The sequence below is a fragment of the Acipenser ruthenus genome, chromosome 8 (assembly GCF_902713425.1).
Source record: "Acipenser ruthenus chromosome 8, fAciRut3.2 maternal haplotype, whole genome shotgun sequence".
Taxonomy (NCBI): Eukaryota; Metazoa; Chordata; class Actinopteri; order Acipenseriformes; family Acipenseridae; genus Acipenser; species Acipenser ruthenus.
Window position 1 is genome coordinate 36,741,065 of NC_081196.1, and position 23,756 is coordinate 36,764,820.

Consider the following 23,756-nt stretch of genomic DNA (forward strand, 5'->3'; position numbering starts at 1 on the left):
AAATCGATAGAGTTAATCTGGATAAGCACCACAGGTAGTTATCAAAAGGGAGAAAAACTAAAAACATAAGATTAACCATATGAAAACAAAAACATATATACAGTATAAGACCATTACATGTATACAATGTTCACATATCAACTGAAGTACAAAGGGTTTTTTTTTTTTTTCTGCAGTGGTTTGTACCTTTTTCAGTGCTGTAATACAAAGGTCCTATTGTTTTACATGTTTTAATTTTTTTATTTTAAAGAGGCACAGGGTGACTATAAATTTACTTGGCCATTGTACACTGCTGATGTAAAAAAACACACTTATATGTCAAAATGAAACGAACATTTATGAAATGATCCCAAAGATGGTGGCCATACTGAGCTGTTAATACATTAATGCATGCAGGCATCAATTATAACTAGGGCTTCTGATTTTCAGTGTTTTACCCCAACTTGTCTACTCTCCTTAAGAATTCAATTGATACCTGTTAAGCCATTTGTGTATCTCAATCACAACTGAGAAACGTGTAAACAGTAAAATTGATTTATTTATTTATTTTTCTGTGAAACAACTAAATGGGCTTTTAAAAATCGGCCTAGCCTTAATTTTTCATTTAGAAGCAGAATGTACAAACGAGATCCCAACATGTTAATAAGCGACTAATCTTTATTAAAGCTATAATGAAAAAGAAAGTATTTTATGCTGGACACACTTTATTACAATCGTTCTGCGTGACTATTTACATTAATAAAGAGGAGTCGCTTCTGCTTTGAAATGAAAAAGTATGACTTACGATTTAAAAGCCCATTTAGTTGTTTCACAGAAAAAAAGTCAATTAAATCAAGCTACTATTAACGCGTTTCTCAGTTGTGATTGAGATACACGAATGGCTTACCAGGTATCATTTACATGTTTAAAGGAAAGTAGAAAAGTCTAAAACACTGAAAATCAGAATCACTAATTATAACCTATTGTGGTGACATGAAAATATTGTTTTCCAATATCTAATGTAGGGGCTCTTCCATATCAGATTAGGAACAATTGCCTTATTTTCTTGATCCTGCTGAAGATAAATCCAATATAATTAAGGACCTGTTCCAATGCCTCCAGCTTGCTGTTTGATTCTACAGTAGCAGTCCCAATGGCCAAGCGGCTTAACTACCTGTAGAGAGGTGAAAAAAGTATGCTGCTTTTTACCTGTAATAAAATTCTGCCTATTACCTGTCTCAAGGATCCATATTCAATTTATAATCCAAAGTGTTGCTTTTATGATGTATTGTGATATACAGTAAGTAAGTCACTGAATGGCTACATATGATCTTTACATCACTCAGCAGTAAGGGTACTACAGTCAATAGAATTATATCCATGTTTTATTGTGGGTTTGTTTTTCTCTAAATGACCATGTTAAACAGTGTAAAGTCAGCTACAGTGATAAAAAAAAAAAAAAAAAAAAACCTAGTACCTTGGGTGCTGCTGCCTCTCCACACTATGCTTATAATTTTTTCATAATTGAAGTTCAGCCAGGTGAGAAGATTTCGCTCAGATGTTGAGTAAATATTGCTGCATAGAGGGTCAGGATTCATTTTTGGAATGTGTTCCACATTCAAACAGATTGCTGGGGTTATTTGTTGAAACAAAGTACCAACACCTAAAAAAAAAAAAATAAGAAAGAAAAAATAACCACACCATTTTCTAACGCTTTAATTATGCCAAAAAGACAGCTAATGACACAAAAGCTATAATTAACCCAATGTCAACAATCCAGATGAGTATTATTTACTTTGTAAATCTGTAGCAACACCACTGTCCATGCACGTTTGCTCAGACTCAAATGAAATGGCATCCAGTCCAGCTGATATCCTGAGGCTTGTCTGTGCCCTTTGCTTCATCTTTCTGAAGCTGACCTAACTGAGCCTTAGTAAGGGAACATTTAAATGTTGCATCACTTCCAATAGTATTTTAATGGCAGGTAAAACGTTTAAAATGTGTTGTAATCTTTCCATGGCAAATCTTTCATACAGTACACAGGCTAATCAAGCTTGTAGTAAAAAGCTGGAATGGGTGAAACTGCTATGCAATTAGGAGTCTTATTTTCATCCGTGGTACATACAAAAATTAGATCAATATTATTTCACTTGACCTAATTTAAGATATCCTAACTCAAGTTTAAAGAGTAAGCAATATTAAAATAAATGTCCTGGTAGTTTTTTTGTTGTTGTTGTTTGTTTGTTTTTTTAATTATTATAAGTTTTCTATACCCTTGCCTTCAAGACAGGAAGGCGATAGAAGACATTCCTTCTAAACCAAGTCCCTTTATTTACTATTTCTGGGGTACAATCCTTTCAATGAGTGCCCTTGAAGGGCCCCGTCATCTCTGGTTGTCCTTCCCAACAGAAAAAGAAAAAACACTTTTGTTTAGCTGAGGTCTCTATAAATTCAGGGGGTCTCATAAATCATGGCATTATAGACATAATTGTTAATATTCCCTCCTTCTTTCAAGTGTGAAATGTCTAAGCCAAGAAAACAAATTCAGATTATTTTGATGCATGGTGCAGATTGTCAAAATGGTGAGGTTATCCGATTTAATAGAGAATTTCCTAACTAGAATAAAATATCATATTGCCTATAATGCCTGACCTATGGCACACCCTGAATCACCATGGAAAGTAGTATACCTCAAAAAGGAGAAGAGAAAAAAGTAGGAGGAAAGTAATAGTAGCCCTGTGACAAACAATACATTTTGTCTTCAGTTATATAAACAATACACTGAGTTCCAATATAGTCCTCGACAATCGTTTTTACCCCAATTTGGAATGCCCAATTATTGTTTTTATCCCGGTTCACTGCTGCAACCCCCCGGCGACTCGGGAAACAGAGGCTGAAACACACGTCCTCCGAAACGTGTTCCTGACAATCCGTCATTTTTCGCACTGCAGATCCACAGCGAAGCCACCAAACCTATAGTGCTGGAGGACAACACAGATCTGAATGGCTCCACGGCAGACCCGCAGGCGCCCTATCAGCCACAGGGGTCGCTAGTGCGTGGTGAACCGTGGATTCCTCTGCCGACCTAATATCCCCCCTACCCGGGCAGCACTCGGTCAATTGTGCGCCTCCCCCTAGGAACCCCAGGTCACAGTCGGCAATGACATAGCCTAGATTCGAACCTGCGATCTCCAGGCTATAGGGTGCATCCTACACTCCACGCGGAACGCCTTTACGGGATGCGCCACTCGGGAGCCCCCTATTCCAATTGATCTTAACAGTGGGGGGGGGGTCTATCCTGCCACAGTTTAAGGCCTCGATTAACAAAGAATCCTGGTTACACAGGTGAACAGACTTACCCTCTGCCCTGCACAACAAAGTTAATTGAAATATAATTCTGAGCAGAAACACTTAATCTACATATGGGTAAAAAAAAAAAAAAAACATCCAACAGTGCATGGTAGCCTCTTTAGATTATTTAACTAAAACATGAAATAAAAATAGGAACAAAAAAACAGGTATGTTCATATTTGAATTATTTACATGATAGTACTTAGATCTGACTGTTCATATCAAATGAATAGAAACCTACATATTTAATTAAGGCATGTATCTGGCTTTTATAAGTACTCTTGAAGTGTGTACTTACTTTAGAAAGGTAAGCAGGGTGGAATGTTGACAATGAAGCTGTAGAGCACGCTCATTGAGGTCAAAGGGCAAAGACTGGCTTGCAGTGATTCCCGGTAACATCTGGCCACTCAGGTGGAACAACATGTCACAAACGGTTTTTGTGTCCTTTCCATGGCTGACTTGATAGGAAGCCTTTCTATGTGGTGAGGTTGATTTCTGAACTTTACATACAGCACTAACAAACAAAAAAGGGGGGTGTTAAAATGTTTAATAAGATCTTTGATTATTTAATCTGTGCTTGCAAACTAATTAAATCTAAATGTTCTTTACTTGCAATGCTGTGACCATAACAGTCTTACCTTCTCAGTGACTGCAGAAGAGAAATGGGGTGAGAACCTTTAGGCCAGCCGAAGAGACTACACCATTTTTGTACAGCCTTTAAAATCCCATAGTAGAAGTGTCCTTCCTCTGAGTTCTCTGCAGGAAAGTTTGGAAATCCGAGTGTGTTTTTCCTGCCTTGTGGGTCAGTCTCATCGGTCTTATTTCTTCCTTTTCCAGATAGATTTTCTTCTAGTGTATGTGAAAATTAAACACACAACTTGGACACACAACTAGAAGTATATATATATATATATATATATATATATATATATATATATATATATATATATTACTTGGCTACTAAAACATCACCCATTAAAACCAGTGTTTAATACTGATAGTGATAACAGAAGCTCTGCTGTTATTAAATTAAGCAAACAAGCCGTGTAGTACCTGAAAATGATTCCTCACAGGTGGAGCTTGTGACTATAAATGTTGAACTGGAGGAAGTACTAAAAGAGAGGGTTCCAGGGATATAACATGGACGTAGAATAGCTTCTCCGGTGCTCTGGGGTTTGCCATTGGCACCATTTAGCTGTCCTATAAAGTAATAAAATAAAATAAAGCATCTGAAGCACAATTCACAATCCGCAGCAGCTGTCTAACCTGGAGATGATTAAAGGCCGAAAAAGGTAATCAGAGCAGACTGCTAATGCAAAATGAGAAAATATAATCATTAGAAGATACTTCTTTGTGCCCTTTGCAATTGAAACTGAGATGTACGTGTTAAACAGTAGGCGGTAATTGTTCGGCTTGTTGAAAAAAAAAAAAAATTGAATGTAGAAATCCCATGATCTGCCAACAAAACAATGTGAATGAAGGGGTTTCAAAGCATGTTGATTTAGAAAGTGTAGCTAAGTAAGATATGGAGAGATTAACATAAATTATATTTTAATACACTGAAATATATTAGTTACAAATGTTTATTTTTGTTAAGCTAATTGTATTCAGAAAGGAGGCACCCACGAAAGATTTGAGATGAACAAATCTTTATTGCATTTGACAGATGACCATGCCCATGATGAAACGTAATATAATTTGGCCCATGGCCTTGTACATTGGAGCTCGTTAGCCACCTCTATATGCTGGCTGAACTATAAAGTCATTAATATTGATTGATGACAGCAGGCAGGACAAGTGGTGCTCTGGGAAACCTTCCCTCAAGACAAGGCACGCTGCAAGGTGGAGGCACGGGAGTAGGACCAAACCAAGAAAAATGACAAGGAGGCATAGACGAGAGGGTTATTGAAAGGAACAGTTTGATTATGTATGTGATTACAGAGAAGATTCTCATTTCAGAAACAAAACATAGTTTCCAATGGCATCAATACAGATGAACTGAACTGGGTACATTTTTAACTTACCACTTTTTAAGACAATCTGCTGAACTGAGCAATGAAGAGCCAGGTAAGGGTAAGCTGTTAAAATGCTGCTGTTGCGGCAACTGGAAGCAGGAACCTAAACAGGATTAAGGAAAGAATTTCTCACTTATCTTACATTTCTAAATATATAGTTATATGAAGCTCTGCCAAAGTTGGAAAGGAACATAAAATATTGTTCCTCAATTTGATCTAAATCCTATGGCTATGATAAAAAAAAAAAATCTAAATGTATTCACTCAGCATTATTGAGACAGACAAAGCAATTGACTTTCTGAACAGGAGATAATAAAAAGAAAAAATCACAACAGATCAGAGGTGAATCTTCTTTTTATGACAACGAGAAGTCATGAAAAAAATGTTTTGATAATATTGTACTTGACTTAAGAATATTTGGCTTGCACACAAAGCAAGGTTAGAGTTTTTGCAATGACAAATTCTGTCTGCTTGAGTCAAAGTTTGAACATTATTGATACAAATGAGCCGCTCCCACATGCAAGCTGATAAATTATTCAGTAAAGAAATCAATTTAGACACGCACTTGTATATCACAAGAGCACCCCCCTCCCCCTACACATTTTGCCTATGAATGAATAATTCTTTTAAAAGCATCTTGAAAGGGATCATTAAACTTTCCCACCCACCCCAAAAAGTGCTCTTATAATTTCTTTCTGAAGGGATAACTTCATGAGTAATTGGTTTTTCAAGGAACCTTTGTGCTGTAACATTATTGTTTAAAATTCTGAAGCCCGATTCCTTGGCTACAGGAAACATCAGGCATTCTAATTCTCATTCTACTTCCTTCAATTCATTTCAGACAATAACCAGCCTAATTTCCAGCAACTGGGTTGCTGTCTTTTCAGTGACGGATTGTGTTTTTCTTTAAAAAGATAAACTGACGCAAATGCAGAAGGGAAGCAGCTCACACAGGCAGCTGTGGTAACAAAATGCAATGGCTGTTCTTTTAAAACTTTCATTTGCATTCACAAAATTTAATTTCCAAGAGCTATCACAGCAGCATATGTCAATCAGAAGACAAATTATTTTGATGAATGCTTGTAGAGAATAAAGTCTCAGCAACATAATGATGGAACCAAAAGTCCAAGGGGTAGATTTTAAATGACTCAAAGAAGTGTTGCGATAGAGCAATGCTTGGTGATAATTTCTGCAAGGAAAACTGACTTTAATACTGTAGCTTGCATTCCGCCAGTGTGTTGTGCCTAGCGATAGACTAAAGCAATGCAAACATTTTAGACAGCACTGTGTTGCGATGTATGTAAATTAGCTATACTATCGTAAATGTGCTTTGCAACACAAATAATTTGTTTCTTATACAATTTCTGTTGACGTTTGCGGTTGATCTGGAGGTGATGCAACTGCTGTGCAGTATTCTAGATTTGACATATTCATCCTGAATTGTGCTTCAAAGTGTCTTTACCACATATAGAGGGAATACAAACTGACTACTTTATGAAGCACAAAAATATTTAAGATGATCATATTATTATAAATCTTGTAAACCATTTTCTTTATTGAGATCAAGCTCTTAAGTTAAAAAAGCTGCAGAACACTGTTTATTAATATGTGGATAGGAACACGTTCAGATAGACACTAGGATATATAATTAATAAATCATAAAGAGGGTAACATTTAATAATTGTATTTATCTTTTGTGTCTTATTTGTTTCACATGTGTAGCTCTAACCTGTTTCTCTTTTACTGCTTACATTTCTGAAATATCTTGTTTGAAATGTATTCTCATTTGTTTCTCATTTCCTTCTTATATCATGGTTTTAGGAGCAATATTTGAGGCATTTAAAAGAGTTAATGAGGAGAAAATGAGATTCTCAAGCATTTCCCAGGGAAATGAAAAGGATGAGACGCACATTTTCTCTCTGGGTATAAACCAATTAAACAACTCCAATACCTACAGAGCTTGATTAATATATTACAATACCTTTTAGTTTTATCAGTGGTTTGGTACCACATTATTCCACAAAACATATTCAAATGAAGGTCCTTTAAGAAGTTCATAATAAATGTTATTATTGTTTTTGCAGTTTTATACAGACATCAATTCCCCAAAACACATTATTTCTCTGATTTCTGTTTGTTTGGTATAGGCTACACTTCAAAGTCGCTACTAAATTTGATAGATCCTGGTTTTAAACTCAATAATAATAAATAATCCCAGGTCCATGAAGTTCCATGAATTTTAGTCAATCATTTAGGGATGTCACAGTATACCGTGGTATACATTTCCATTGTTTTGATACCATGACCATTTTTCCATACCATGGTTATCGAGTTCACGGTTCACTGTGGTATATAAAGTAGTTTACGTGTTTTGTCCCAAATTGGTGCTTGTTGCTTGGGCGCTTCAAAAAAAAAAGTAAAATGACAATGAAGTCTGTACAAATGAGATACCCCGTTGTTCATTTCACATCAAGAGTACTGTATATTCCTTATGGCTCCCATATAAAAACAAAAATAGCATTGTACGCAGGTGGATTCACGCAGCTAAAACATAACCGTATTCACTAGACACTTCAAGAAAAAAACTGAAAAAGCACTGCAAAGAACAAAATAAAAGTTAATTAAACATATACAGGCTTAGCAGTGGAAAATCTTTTTTTTATTATAATCCTGTCTAATAAAAGTTACAGTAATACAACGTTTATCATCTTTTCATAGTGCTACTAAATGTAGTGCAGTCAGTTTATTTTAATTTAGTATGAACTGATTACTGTATTTTCATAATGGAATGCAACACATTTTGAACACAGAATGCAAGTTTCAAATGTCTCTTTATTGGTTCAACAAGTTGTTTACATTACCGTAGGCACAAATCTAACATATGTCTTAGTGTTAAAATACATTTTAATGGTTTTGCTATACGTATTCCGGCCAAAAATATATAATTTGATAACGATGGCGGATTTGCAAAACTCATCAATCTGGGCTTATTGTGGTTAAAAAAAAAAAAAAAAAAACAACAGGGTAGTTGTAGATGGAAAACCAGTGTGCAGAACGTGCATGATTCGGGTTACATCTCGAGGTGGGAATATATCAAATCAATGAGAAAAATCACCAATCATTGTTGAGCAAAACTCGTGTCTGAAAGTAGGCTACTCTTACTGTCTTACTATATAGTTATGATTAGAAAATTCAGGATAGTGGGGTTTTAAAACTGTCCTAACCGCACATCAGCCTTATATTTATAAGAAACCGGAAGCAGTATTTTTCGACGAATACTATTACTGCACTACAATTCCAATATCGTCATTGGCTTCCCTACTTTACAGTACAATCAAATTCAAGCACATCCTCCTGTTTACAAACGAAGCAGACGTGTAAACTATTCCTTTTATAATTTTATTTTTTTCCTGTTGTATGAATTTACTTATTTTTTTAATAAACATTCTTTTTTTAACTAAATATTCACCAAGTGTAATTTGAAAGAAAACTAAATATTCAATATAGTAGTAGCTTATACTGAGCTTTTTACTCAAGCAAAGACAGCATATCTGTTTAAAGCTGGTAAGAATAAATGTGGGTGCATGTAACTAAGAGCACTTAAATTAACACTAAGCTTATTTATGCTTTAAAACATTGAAAGCTTTATGTTTTCCTTTAAAAAATGTTTTGCAAACATTGTACTGTCATGGGAGCTTATTAAAATGTGTCATTTTGTATAGGATGTTCAGTGTATTTTGTAGTTCTAGAAAGAACTGGAAAATATGTTCCAGCTAAAACCCAGAAGAGAGAGGTACTGCACATACAGCTATGTAAAGCTGTTTAAAGTTTTATTTTTTAAATTGTATTTCTTTAAATAGCTACTTAATTTTTTTAATGGCATTTATACTGGTTTTAATAGCTGTACAATAAAAAGAACATTATACAGTGGTATAACGATAAACGTGGTATTTTTTTGATGGTTATCATACTGTCAAAAGTTAATAATGAGACATCCCTAACTAGTTTTTGTTTTGTATCCTGAAATGTTGTAACAGCAACAGAAGAATAAAAATAAGCACACACAAGTACATGACAAACATCAAGCTTTAGGCCTGGACATTTGAGTTTTGATAAGGGACATTCCCAAAAGTGCAATTAGCAGCAACACCTGCCCCAAGTACTGTTTTTGATGCCACTATGATTGATTACAAATAATTTTGCCAATAATATTGTAGTAGGTTTGCACTTCATTTTCTTAAACAGGGTCAATTTGCATTAAAATCTACCCCTTTGTCTATAACCCTTCTACAATGTAACAATTCTTTTTACTGTTCTACAATAACTTATTGAACTCATAATGCCACTTCCAAACAGTCAACAGCTACCATGGGAAAACTGAATTACATATCAATGAACTGAAGCTTTAACTTTTAGGAGCAACAGATAATTTTTTGCTCGACAACACTACTAAACACGAACGAGTGATTCAGCATGATGTACCATGATGATAGGGATGTGGAAGCAAAATACATTGAATAATTGTATTATTTTCAAAGGAAACAAAATCACAGTATTATGAAAGCCCTATAAATATAACCAAATATTTTATTTAAATTCCTCCTTGTAATACAATGGGCAGTATTCCGATAAGCATTATGTACATTATGAACTTTGACAACCTGTTAATCTATCATCAGTTATGACCCCAAACAGCCGTTTGCTGTTGTGTATGAACAGCTGATAGGAGGTTTTTTTGAGGCAATTTTTTGAGTAAATGGTTAAACTGTGATTATGTTATTAATCATAGGCTCATACAATCTCTCCACATCCCTAGTACCCCAAATCAATCATAAATATTTTAATTGTTTTTTTTTAATGTGATTCTAGAGAAACAAAAAAAAATTTGGAACGAACAGAACAGTTAGATTTCCCAAAAATGCGATCCTGCTAAATTAGACTTGACTGTTTCTTTGATTTTTATTTCCCAATAGAAACATTGATGCTATGGTAATACTACATTTGTGTTAGCAATATGACTGCACTATGAATCCCCAAGAAACTGCATACAATTAACTTCAAAAAGCATTAGCCCTCTAGTTAGAATCCCATGTAGAACCACTGGAATTTAGCAGCATTTTTCTAGTCAAGAAGATTAAATTGGTTTGTACTGCTGGTGACGTCCATCTTCTCTCCTGTGGTCTCCATGGCCATTTTTTATAAACTAGACAGATTTAGCTACCCTGCCTCGGGCTTGTGTTTACGTTTAACATACCCCAGACACATATCAAAATTGCTGCCTCCCAAACCATTGGTATCAGAGCGAACTACTGTATCACATGGTTGGTACAATAAAAAACTAAACCTCTATTTGAAAAGTTGTATTTACTCCAGAGACCTTTCCTTCGAGCACCATGATAAAAAGAAGAGCTAAGAATACAGTGGGATAGTAAAACTTCATTAAATTGGCCTTTTGGTGATTATTGTAATTCAATGTTACAAATTCAAAACACGCAATATGAATGTTCTACAGCCTGGACAATAGAAACCTACTTTTTTTCTGGGGTGTGGGGGGGAGATTCTATGTATGATAGTAACATATTTTAGGGAGAGCAGTACCTCTTGTTTTCTTCATCAGTGAAGATGATATCAAAAGAGAAGGCGACAGGTCTAAAGAACTTAAAGCTGCTCTGACAAGTTAGAGGTTTATTCTGTCCTTCAGGCAAGATTGAAATTGAAACTTGCTTCCATCGTCCAGCTCAAATCAGATGCAAAATAAGTATCATTAAAATTATCTAAATAACCACGTAGCAAACCAACATTGCACACGTGTTTACGAGTATAATCATGGCTAATAACATTCCTTTTTTATTTTTTCTACTGAATCAAACAATAAAGTCCTTGGAACTGTATTTAGACAACACAATATAATACCAATGCTGGACAGATCTGTTAATTGTTTGTATAACTGTTTAAAAAGGTAAGAAACAAAGGTCTAAATTTGTTTACACCTCATAGATTTTCAATGTGAATATCTAGCCATTCTCTTATATACTAATCTTAAATGGAACTAGATGGTAACTTTACAAGTAAAGTTGTGGTGCTTGCTTTAGGGAAAGTGGTCAAAATTTAAGTTGTTTATAAAAAGTTAGAGAATTTAGTTGATGTGGTTACTAAAACAGCTGTACCTCTTGATTGGTAAAAGTTATTTATGTTTTGATTTGAATAGCAGAGAAGTAGAGGAAGATTCCATATACTCTAACTTTTTGTCTTACTTGTTGGGAAAGTGGTCAAAGTAGCTGATTTGTATCAAAAGTTACATCGTTTACAGTAAATATAATGTTGGAAGTCTGGGAGTTTTTAAACAATGGGGAGCTTTAGAATGTTTAAAAAAGTCCCATTAAAGTGAATGAAGATGGACAAAAAAAGGACAAAAAGCTTAATAGTTTAAAAAGTATAAAAGATATCAAAAAGCTGTATACAAGCACACTATTCCAGACCGGTCTACACGTTTTAAAGTTTGAACGGCGTTAGTAGCTTAAATGGTGTAAGAGGAGTAGCGTGCCAGAGAATAATAATAATAATAATAATAATAATAATAATAATAATAATAATAATAATAATAATAATAATAATAAGTATGTCAAAGATTTAAAGTGGGACTCTTGCATCGCAAGCCCCACTAATAATAACCATAAAAGAGCAGCACAAGGCAGATATACAGGATTCCACATTACCAAAGCTGAAATGGTCTGTGCTGCATATGCTTCACAAAAATACATTCAAATAAATGGAGCAAGAATCCCATTGGGGCTTGCATATCACAATTAGAAGGAACAGTTCAAAGCTTTCATCATTATTTTTAGTTATAATAATAATTAATTTTAATGCCAGCAATAGGAAAACACAGTGATCTCCAATTCCAAATTGGAAACCACGGCAATTCACATAAGTGTTTATTAAATAGGCAATTATTTTACTACTTTGACACAGCTGAAGTTTCTGCAATAATTACATTTATTTTGCTACCCCCACTGTAGTAGACAGAGTTGGGAAACTGCACATTTTACTTTTAATGGTCTTAATTCCCCAGATGGGCTTTTTATAATTCCATGCAACATGTGGTTAAAATGTATGCAAGGAATAGAAACCTTGCTTGGTCTTGCCCCTTTATTGTGGAGATCCCACCTGTCAGCAGCTGCTTTCCACTAATAAAGCATTAATATTAATATCAACATAATGTTCCAGCATGAAATTATTTTCACTGCTAAATCGATTTGCATTTTAATGAAACCGCTCAACTATGCATACAATTAGGAAAGGAATATATTATATAGTGTGTTCTCTAACATTACCTACAGTGCCTATAGAAAGTCTACACCCCCTTTCAAAATGTTAAACTTTTGTTGCCTTATAGCCTGGAATTAAAATGCATTCAAATAGGTTTTTTTTATCTACACATCCCACCCCACAACTTCCAAGTGTAAAGAATATTCTAGAAATGTGTAGAACATTAATTAAAAATAAAAACTGAAATAGCTTGGTTGGATAACACCGTGTAACCATTTTTTATTATTTTTTTTGGTTCTTGGGTAGTAAGTGTTATTTCCTAATTGCTTATGCCTCAAAAGTATAGAAAATGGCTATTATTCCCCACAAACTTTGCTTTTGTGACCAGGACAGTGATATTTTGAAATTTACCTATTTCCAATGAGAAAACGGGCGAATTTGTGTCTTTTCGTTCACATAAAGTCAGAAAAAACAACATATGAATCCAAATTAATATGTATTTATACTAAAGTAATACAAAAATGACTACAAAAGATTTAGAAGTGAGTAGTTTTTCAAGATTTACAATTATACTGTAAATCACTTTCATAAATCAGCCCCCAAATGTAGTCTCCCATCATGGAAATAGGTACATTTCAAAATATCACTGTCCTGGTCACAAAAGCAAAGTTTGTGGGGAATAATAGACATTTTCTATACTTTTGAGGCATAAGCAATTAGGAAATAACACTTACTACCCAGGAACAAAAATTGTGTTACATAGTGTAAGAGTCCACCCCCCTTGTAATAGCAATACTAAATTAGCTCAGGTGTAACCAATCGCCTTCAAAATCACACACCAAGTTAAATGGCCTCCACCTGTGTTAAATTTTAGTGATTCACGTGTTTTCAGGATAAATCCAGCAGTCCCTGTAGGCTCAGACTCAACCATGAGCACCAAGGCACTTTCAAAAGAACTCCAGGACAAAGTTGTTGAAAGGCACAGATCAGGGGATGGGTATAAAAAATATCAAAGGCCTTGAATATCCCTTGGAGCATGGTCAAGACGATTATTAAAAAGTGGAAGGTGTATGGCACCACCAAGACCCTGCCTAGATCAGGTCGTCCCTCCAAACTGGATGACCGAGCAAGAAGGAGACTGATCAGAGAGGCTACCAAGAGGCCAATGGCAACTTTGCAAGAGCTACAGGCTTTTATGGCCAAGACTGGTCAAAGTGTGCATGTGACAACAACATCCCAAGCACTCCACAAATCTGGCATGTATGGTAGGGTGGCAAGAAGGAAGCCATTACTCAAGAAAGCCCACCTTGAATCCTGTTTGAAGTATGCAAAAAAACACTCAGGAGATTCTGTAGCCATGTGGCAAAAAGTTTTGTGGTCTGACAAAACTAAAATGGAACTTTTTGGCCTAAATGCAAAGCGTTATGTTTGGCGCAAACCCAACACAGCGCATCACCCAAAGAACACCATCCCTACTGTGAAGCATGGTGGTGGCAGCATCATGTTATGGGGATGTTTCTCATCGGCAGGGACTGGGGCACTTGTCAGGATCGAAGGGAAAATGAATGGAGCAAAGTACAGAGAGGTCCTTGAGGAAAACCTGCTACCCTCTGCAAGAAAGCTGAAACTGGGACAGTTCACCTTTCAGCATGACAGCGACCCAAAGCACACAGCCAAAGCTACACTGGAGTGGCTAAGGAACAAAAAGGTAAATGTCCTTGAGTGGCCCAGTCATGCCAATGATAGTAATGAAATCAACCCCACAGTTCCATTTTTCTTTTGCTCCCAAATTCAATTGAAATTGAATTTGTGGCATGACTTGAAGATTGTTGTCCATCAATGCTCCCCAAGGAACTTGACAGAGCTTGAACAGTTTTGTAAAGAAGAATGGTTAAATATTGCCAAATCTAGGTGTGCAAAGTTGGTAGAGACCTATCCCAACAGACTCATAGCTGTAATTGCTGCTAAAGGTGCTTTCACCAAGTATTAACTCAGGGGGGTGGAGACTTATCCAATTATGATCTTTCAGTTTTGTATTTTTAAATGCATGAAACTCTGAGGCACTGACACAACAAAATGTGAAAAAAGTTCAAGGGGATGTAGACTTTCTTTAGGCACTGTATATTTGTTTCTACTTGGATCAGTATTTACCATGCTTACTATATTCCAACAAAAATGTTCCTTTTCAACCTTTCTGAAATCTTAATTTCTGGGTGTGAGGCCTTAAGTTCTGGTCCCTCTCTAACAGTATTCTTTGTATACAGATTTTCCATTTACTACCTCCCAGTTACAGCAAATACAGTTGCACATCCCTAATGATGATTTCAGAAATCCAGCTTTTAGGAGTCTCTACAGAAGCTGGACCTGTGGTGGGAAAAAAGGAGGTTTAACATAATGATCTAAGCAGAAACAGCATAGAGACATACAAAACACACAGAGAATACTAAAAAGCTCCAGTAATTATATATTTGAAAATGCAGATGGATAAAAGTATCCTTCTAACCCCTATGTTATTAACATGCAACAGAATAATGCATAGAAAAACTAGTCATTACACATTTTACACATGTTCTATGTTCACTTTGTTCCACGTTTCTGGTTTATTCAAAATTTTACCAAAACATTACAGGATTTTTTTTAACTGGACGTTGGTTTTTACTGATTTACACCCGATTTTTGTCTATTATTCAATTTTGTCTATTTTCCCGGTCTATTTTCTAGGAAATACACAATATTTTGATTAAAATGCTGTTTTATTTTGACGTCAATATTGTAATAAGCAGCCCTACACTATATCCTAGGATACAGCAGACATTTAGACATCAGAGGATCAAATAACGTTGAGACGTGGTTCTCTGTCGCTTCACAAACACATTATCACCTGATGATGGCCAATCAAAGTCTGATTATTGTGGCAATTGCTGGGCCTAGTAAATACTAGCTTGACCAAAATCTAAATTGAAATACTTACACGAAAATATAATATTTTTAGTGGAGAGGAATGGGGAGAAAACGTAAAACAGTTTATGAATATTCAAAAGAAAATGAATGGTTTCAAAGTATACAAAAACCAAAAATACCAGAAGTGATGAGGCAGAGGACACATAGCATTGCAAATACTGCTGCACTGTGGTACATATTTGTGCTGACAACAAAAGAACATACTGAAAAAAGTGACACATTAAACTAAAACAATAAAGTGAACTGAGAGACAAGCAATCCATTTATGCAGCCTTTACACAAGCTTTAATAAAAACAGAGTGCAGAATGACTGTGTTAATGAGTTTGTCAGTGCTTATTGCAGAAAGGTATGTATTGGTGATTTCATGCAACAGTATCCAATTCAAAACTCTTGTACTCGCCTATCGCTGTCTCGACTTTTCTGCTCCCTCCTACCTCCAGACTATAATTTCTCCCTACACCCCCTCTCGCCCCCTCCGCTGCTCCACCACCGGCAGATTAGCTGTACTCCCCCCCTCCACTCCCCCGCTTCCAGAGCCCGCTCCTTCTCCACCCTTGCCCCTCAGTGGTGGAATAACCTACCCACGGATATCAGGACTGCTCAGTCCCTGACCACCTTCCGGTGCCTCCTCAAGACAAACCTGTTCAGACAGCATCTGTAAGCCTCACAACTCTCGAATATAATGGACTATACGTCACCAATTGTACCAGTACTTGCATCATCTTGTACTTGCACTGAACAGTTTTCTGTATCTTGTACTTGTTTTACTCTTAAAGGTATCTGCATTCAGGTTTTTTGTAATTTCTTTTATTTGAAATCATTCCTATACATTTATTGTACTTACTATGTGCTCTTAATGGAATTAATCAGCTAACTTGTGAAAATGTGGCTTCAGCTTGTACAGATTCTGCTTCATCATACTTGCCAGGGACATTAAACTTAATAAGAAACCAGAACTGATACGCATCATATTCCACATGTAAAGTGTATATCCTGCGATTTTTTTCTCCTGATTTTAACCAGTGTTTCAATTAAAACATTTTTTTTTTCCGATTTTATCCCTATTTTAATATATGTAAAATAAACTCTGAAAAATTCCTGGTATATTTTTTTAAAGATAAAAACCAAAAATGTGGAACACTAAATATAAGGTACAACCTTATGTAGTCCTGGGGAATAACACCGATTGTAGCTCCAGCCTCCGTGTCCAATGGCACAGGGGTTAAAACCACATATGGGGGACCAAATGTAACTTTAGGAGTCTTACCAATGCCAGAAAGGGAGATGTGTCTGTAGGGATGGATGTGGTCCTCATTCAGAAACAGAGGGACTTCTGCACTGTAGCTTCCTGGGCGGGCTAGAATTACAGAGCAAAAACAAAATTAAAGAACAAGAACTGTCTGACATTATTGCATCTTTTAGATTTTGGCTGTACTGTTGTGACAGGGCAGAGGCCCTGTACTGGGAAAATATTGCTTTAGCTGGCAGCCATCTTCGCTCAAACAATGAGGAGCAGCCTTGAGCCAAGATATCTACCTGTTGCCAAGATGAGATGATTTAGGTTCAATTGGATTGTTGTGGTGTCTTTTGAAGGTAGGTTGATTGACTAATTGATTGGCTAAAAATGTAGTTCTGGATTGGCCAATCAATCAGTTAATTGGCCACCTGAGAGAGACACCACACTGTAAAAAGAACAAAGAAAGAGTTCAGTTCAGTTTTGAGGGATAGAGAGGAATCTTTTAGGCACTCCAAAATAGATTATTAATTCAGTGGTTACCTAACTATTGTTTCAAGAATTATTAATACTCTGAGAAAGCCCTGACATAAAACATGAATTGAACGTTTTAGGGTCCCAGATTGCTGACAGACTTTAAAGACACTTTCCTCCGTTAACTTATTCAATTTGCTCAAGGCTAACATTCAAATCATTTTTTGCTGAGAAGTATTTTTCAGTTTCAGTGTCTGCAAACATTTAAAAAAAAGATAATTATATATATATATATATATATATATATATATATATATATATATATATATATATATATATATATATATATATATATATATTACCAACAGGGGACTATAATGCCTCAAGCCTGGAGATAACTATAGTTCTTCCCGAGGGGCCTTTAGTTTCCCACTATGAGTCGAGGTCTGCAGTCCATATTTGTTTTATGAATCAGTCAATAAAGTAATGTTTTTGAAGTCCATAGCGCATAGTTATTTATATTTTTTTGGCACAGAACTGTCTGACTTTCTTACTGCGGCATAGAATTCCTCAGAGGAGTCTGTTGAGTTTGTGAACATTGTGTTTATTTATATCGTCAAATTTTAGGAAGTCAGAAAACACTGAAAGCGAAGTTTTTATGACGATTTTAGTGTTTGCAACATCTTTATTTTGTATTATGTATAATTAATTTTCTGTTACATCACAAAATCGCTCTCCAGGAGGTCCAGATGCTGGTTTGTCTGCCATTTTGCTTGGGTGTGTGAAGACAGGAAGGATGCTCAATGTGATGACGTAACTTGAGAGAGTTTGTAAAAAAAACTATTGATTTTAAGCAGTGTCACGGGGGCAATAGTTGGATCTATTTTTGGTCATGTGATGAGGTTTTAACCAATCACATGCCTGAATTTCTATGGACTGATTCATAAATATATATAGGCTTGGGCAAAATACTTAGGTAAATGTATTTAATACAAATATAAAATGTATCCAAATATAAAATACAAACTACTTTGGAAACACTGTATTTTCAATACAAGATACAATTGTATTTTAATAAAACAAACCAAGATGTTCATAGCTCATCCAGAAAAATAAAAATTGTCAATAAAGCAACTGAAACAGTTAACACTTAACAAGTTTCAAGCTACATTAAGCAAACATGCAGTGGGTCCTTGTATCCTTTGGCAGCAACCACAGCTGGCTACTACATTTTAATAGATATCTGATGGACTACTGTGCCAAGTCTCCTTCAGAGCGTTTGACATTTCAGCAAGGGTTGGTGGTCTGATGCCTAAGGTGGCATTCCAAAATGTCCCACAGTGGTTTGATGGGGTTTAAGTTGTCACTCTGGGCCAGCCTCTGCACATTTTCAACATTATTATCCATGCACCACTGTCTAACTCCTGGAGTCTTCTGGTGGAAAAAGAGCACCTAGGATCATGTGGCTTGGTGGACCGCGGCGCACCAGAGCGCCCCAGGCTGACAGGAGGAGACCGATGTACATAGAATTAGGCACTACTAAATCGTAAGGAAAACAGAAAAAAGGCATACTACTAAATAACAAATAAATAAAAAAATACATAAATAAATAAATGAAGACTACAGTGGCTGTTCACCATCAGTTCTCCCTTAACAATTTTGTTACAGGATTTGTATTTATGTTATGCTAACTAATTAATTAGATCTCCTTATGGAGGGTTTTTCATAGACAGTAGATTTCAATTATTTCTCTGGGCCTATGAATCATATTTTCATTCTAACATCAATTCTATGCATATTATTATTACTAGGACGTAGTGTATATAGAAACATTGTCATTTGGTTGCAATATTACATATTGTCCTTACTGAAAGGCTAGATTTTCCCTCTGAAGGGAGAGGAGGGTGAAATCGTCTTGGAGGCTCAAGTCAGAGCATCACCTTTTCACAAGCATGATTCTATTAGAATAGTGGGACCCCATGCCACCTCCTAAACCTCTGTCTCACTCACCTGAGATTGCCCTGCCAAGTGATTTAGTTGTTAAAATAGAAGCAATTATAGTACATACTGTATGATATGTTTCATACAGAACATGCACACATTACAAATACATGTAAATATTGCACTATATTAGGATAATGCACAGATATATTGTGAAGCCATTTATAGCTAATAAACTAATCTAATTTTCCACATTGGTTTAATTACTAGTGTAGCTCTGTATCAGTTTCTCAGCTGCACAAAACCTTTGCTAAGCCTTAGCTATGGATCTTCCAGGATAAGCTATTTTACATCAATATATGATATAGGACTTTTCTTAAATAAGTATAATTATATCAAATAATCTCCTCTTCTCAAAACAGGAGGTTGTTGAATCTTGGACAAAGAAAGAACAGCAGTATAAAACATATAGCAGTGTAACACTTAGGGGTTTGTATAATTCATAAATGTCACAAAAAAACCTTAAAAGTTTTAGATGAAATACAATTTGAAGCTATATGCCATTTTAAAACATAACTAAATGGCCATTGTCTGCATTTTGCAACAATTTCTACAGTGAGGCAGTCTTCGATAAGAACGATTTGGATTTAATGATTACTACTGTATTTTTACAGAGATCATTTGTAACTACAGAAAGTATTATAATAGTAGATTGTGTGGTTATTGGTATTTTTAGCATAACAAGTGTTATCTTAATGTTTTCTCTGCAATTGTTGCATTTGACATGTATTCGTGTTGAAAGTTAAAAACATGCATATATCATTCTTTTATTTACTTGTGTTTTTTGATCTGATGGACAGTCTAAGATTACTATTTTAAACCTGCTTTTTTGCCCAGGAGACTGACATGTTAGGTAGTGTACCTTATGATCAGTCCTTCCATCTTACAAATTCTGTCATGAAAGCTGGTGACATTGATAAATAATTATTCTGAAACAGCCTCAACTTTTGGAGCCTGAAGCACCTAGTAAATGTCTACTAATATTTATTTATTTTATCCCCAAGATAACAATAGCAGTTAGAAATACAATTGTTTCTGTGGAATACTAAAATTCTCAACATGACAATGTTCTATGCTAAAAAATGAGTTCAACTTAGCTACAGAGGCAGTTCATGTATTATTATTATTTATTTCTTAGCAGATGCCCTTATTCAGGGCGACTTACAATTGTTACAAGATATCACATTATTTTTACATACAATTACATGTTTTTTTTTTTGTTTTACATATACAGTTGGGTTTTTACTAGAGCAATCTAGGTAAAGTACCTTGCTCAAGGGTACAGCAGCAGTGTCCCCCACCTGGGATTGAACCCACAACTCTCCAGTCATGAGTCCAGCACCCTAACCACTACTCCACACTGCTGCACACATGTAGATTTATTTGTTAACATACACCACTGACAATGCAAGATATGATTCTGTCACCATTGTTACACTAATGAGTGAAATTTGGATAGCTAGATAAATTGTACAGACAGATACATTTGTGCACAATATTCTTGTTTTGTGGTTTTGCTTTCATTGTGTGGCAGTGGAAAAAATTATATTTTTGTTGTCAGACTTTCTAATTTACATACCTGGTGGGTATTTTCAGTCAAAACACCCAGGTTACACAGTTTGACCTAGATATTTCAAGTGGGGGTCTCAGAGCTAAAAGAAAAGTAAATGAGTTAGGTACTGCACATGAAATGTTTATTCAATTCAAACTGGGATGCAATAAAAATTCAGCCCATGAAAATATTAAGCCAAATGCAACAGGGTTATTTGATCGGATTATATAGATTTTATTCTGGTTTCTGACGCATACAAAAATCAAGTTTCTTTTTTTTTTTTCAAAAGAACATTTTGAATCTAAGCTTGTTCTTCCATAAAAAAAACAGACAAAATAAGTTCAAAGGCTGTAAAAGTGAATTCAAACATTTTAGGAAATTAGCTATATTACCTGATAAAGACTTCAATTTTTTTTTTTTTTTTGGTTTATTGTGGTTTTGCTGTCTGTAGAGTTAATACTGGAGTAGTTGTTTACCCTGATCCTTATAAAAGATCTAAAATTCACCTGCTTTTCAGAAAGGCAGACAGCATGGTACAGTCCTTTCTCTAAACCAAGTAAACTTCCTTGTTCTACAGGCCCCCAAGCTATCCACTTATTAAATCATTGTGCTTGGTTGAACAGCCATTATCGGAAATATTTGGAATTCCAGGTTTACCTTTATAAAAGTGTATGGTTGTAAAACCAAACCAAAGTGTAATAAAGTATAGTGAAAGCATAATAAAGCATAGGTAAGCCCAGAGAGGTATGGTAAAACAATTATGGTTTTGTGAATAAAAACAAAGCATCCCTTTGGCAAAGTCATGTACTGCACATATAAACCTTCATATTGCCTTTTTTTTTTTAAATCCATTAAACTCATACTAACAGGTATTCGGTTTCCTCTTGGGGTAAGCGGATTATGTGAAGCTGTAGATAACTACTAAACTATTTAATAACTAGATAACTATTTAAAAAAAAAAAGAAGAAACAAAGCATTGGGGATGTTAATAACATTTGAGCTGAAGTTTCAGAACTCGGACCCAATGTGTTTGAAGCCCTTTTATTTGTACTGTATAATTATCATTACATTAGAAGTGATGGTCGGTTTCTAATTCAGTTATTTTAATGACCCAGCCTGTTTCAGCTATGCAAATTCCCAGGCTTCTGTTGTCTGTCTCTGAAGAATTAATCTCCAGGGTAGAGGGTGGGAATGCATTAAAATAGACATGTAATAAAAAAAAGAAAAAGGGGTATTCTCTACGGCAAAGTTTTTAAGGATATAACCCTTAGGTGTTTACATAACAAAACAGATCTCTTCATGCTTTCACTTCTTGTAGCTTTCCTGATAATGATGCAGGTCTTTGGAAACTTCTTTTGACGGTGACCTCATTTTAGTATTTAGTTGTATAAACTTTCTTTAATATCGTCTATGATTCAGAGAGCTGTTTCAGGTTCAGTTCTGTCAATTCATGTTTAAATTATTTGCAAGGAATAATGATTATATATATATATATATATATATATATATATATATATATACACACACATACATACATACATACACACACACACAACTATGACTTTGATTTCCAAGGTAACATCCCATGATGATGCAATCATTCTCACTTATAATCCTAGATTATTCCTATACAATGCTATATAGCTGATACCTCAGCTGTTAGCCTAGTTCTTTTTCCAGATTGTTGAATAAACCTAATCATTTCACATTTGCTTCTTGCACACAGAAGTAGCACCCCTACCTTATACTATATAGAGAACATACTGTGAGCAAAAAATTCAGCCTGCTGTACCGGGCAACCTGAAAATATAGGTTCTGACAGCTGTGTGCTATTATGTAACTCTTAAAAGCTTGTTTTAAGTGGCGGGTGGTATGTATAAGTGTGTAAGAGAGAAACACATACTTAATTGTTAATGGAGCCTCTGCAGCATGCTCTGTACGATCAGTGTCCTTCAATGAGATCAACAAAGCGTCATTTTTTCAAGTTTTTTAAACATCACTGGTTTGACAGAAGGTAGAGGGGTCTAGGAGAAACTGTGAACACTTATCAGTTGCCTGCACTCTGCGTGATGGAGTATCCACAGTCACTATCGGTGGTCGAGGAGTCACAATGTGCTTCTCAGATACAGAAGGCGTTTTGGGTATAGAACTGGGAGGTGGAGCTCCTGTGTTGTTAATCCTGACAGGGAGACTGAAGTCATATGCTGCCACCTAGAGGAACAAATGGTTATGAATAAAATTTAAATAAAATACATTTTTTTAAATAACTATTTTTATGCAGTGGAGAATTCTGCTCTACAAAGTACATTGTTATTCATATATGTTTTAATCTTAGTATAGCTTTTTTCTGGGAGAGAATACAATCTGACCTTTAAAAAGATAGATTCCACAGACCAACTCATTAAAAAAGAATGAACAAACTTGCAAAGAATTAAACTTTTTGCTGTGGTATGGAAACGTTGGCACTGTCTCCAAAATGCTTTTAACAATTAGTGTGAAAGGATGGTTTGAGTGGTGCCGTCAGACCAGGAAATTAAACAACACAAGATGGTATGAGCAAAACGGGCTGCTGCGCTTGTATTTAATAATTAACAAAATAAACAGTTTAAACAAAAACAACACACAAAACAAAGAAAAGGGCACTCTGGCCAAAGTCAAACAAACACTAACAATTCTCCTTATTTTAAGCACACGAGTAACCTTGTTCGCTGGCTGGTAGCATTCGCTCTTATTCTCCTTACTTCTACTTACAACTCTCCGTTTGTCTGAGCCCAGAGTGGGTTTTTTATACTGTGGCTTGAGCCTTAATTACCCATTAAACAATTACTTTATTAAGGCTCCAGCCACATTCCCACGAGATTCATTTAGATGAGGATTTAACCCCATCCACGCCAGCTACTTCACGAGACCGGCTTTTTG

General features: G+C 35.4%; 1 protein-coding gene across 3 annotated transcripts; it reads right to left on the minus strand.

The window, feature by feature from the left end:
• Positions 1-1,465: 1,465 nt before the first annotated feature.
• LOC131737765 (cilia- and flagella-associated protein 47-like) lies at positions 1,466-23,628 on the minus strand. 3 transcript variants are annotated; one of them, XM_059028883.1, is made up of 9 exons: positions 23,259-23,628; positions 22,741-23,048; positions 20,865-20,937; positions 16,844-16,933; positions 5,355-5,448; positions 4,384-4,530; positions 3,969-4,179; positions 3,629-3,844; positions 1,466-1,642 (listed from the first exon to the last, which is right to left on the minus strand). In XM_059028883.1, the coding sequence occupies exons 4-9, from the start codon at positions 16,889-16,891 to the stop codon at positions 1,567-1,569; spliced, it is 792 nt and encodes a 263-aa protein (XP_058884866.1). In that variant the 5' UTR covers positions 16,892-16,933; positions 20,865-20,937; positions 22,741-23,048; positions 23,259-23,628; the 3' UTR covers positions 1,466-1,566. The 3 variants fall into 3 exon arrangements, 1 of the variants encoding a protein (XP_058884866.1); XR_009329367.1 differs by lacking the exons at positions 1,466-1,642; positions 3,629-3,844; positions 3,969-4,179; positions 4,384-4,530; positions 5,355-5,448 and adding an exon at positions 14,784-14,978 and having other exon boundaries at positions 23,259-23,624; XR_009329368.1 differs by lacking the exons at positions 1,466-1,642; positions 3,629-3,844; positions 3,969-4,179; ... (1 more) ...; positions 5,355-5,448; positions 16,844-16,933 and adding an exon at positions 18,480-18,823 and having other exon boundaries at positions 23,259-23,618.
• Between the last annotated feature and the right edge of the window lie 128 nt (positions 23,629-23,756).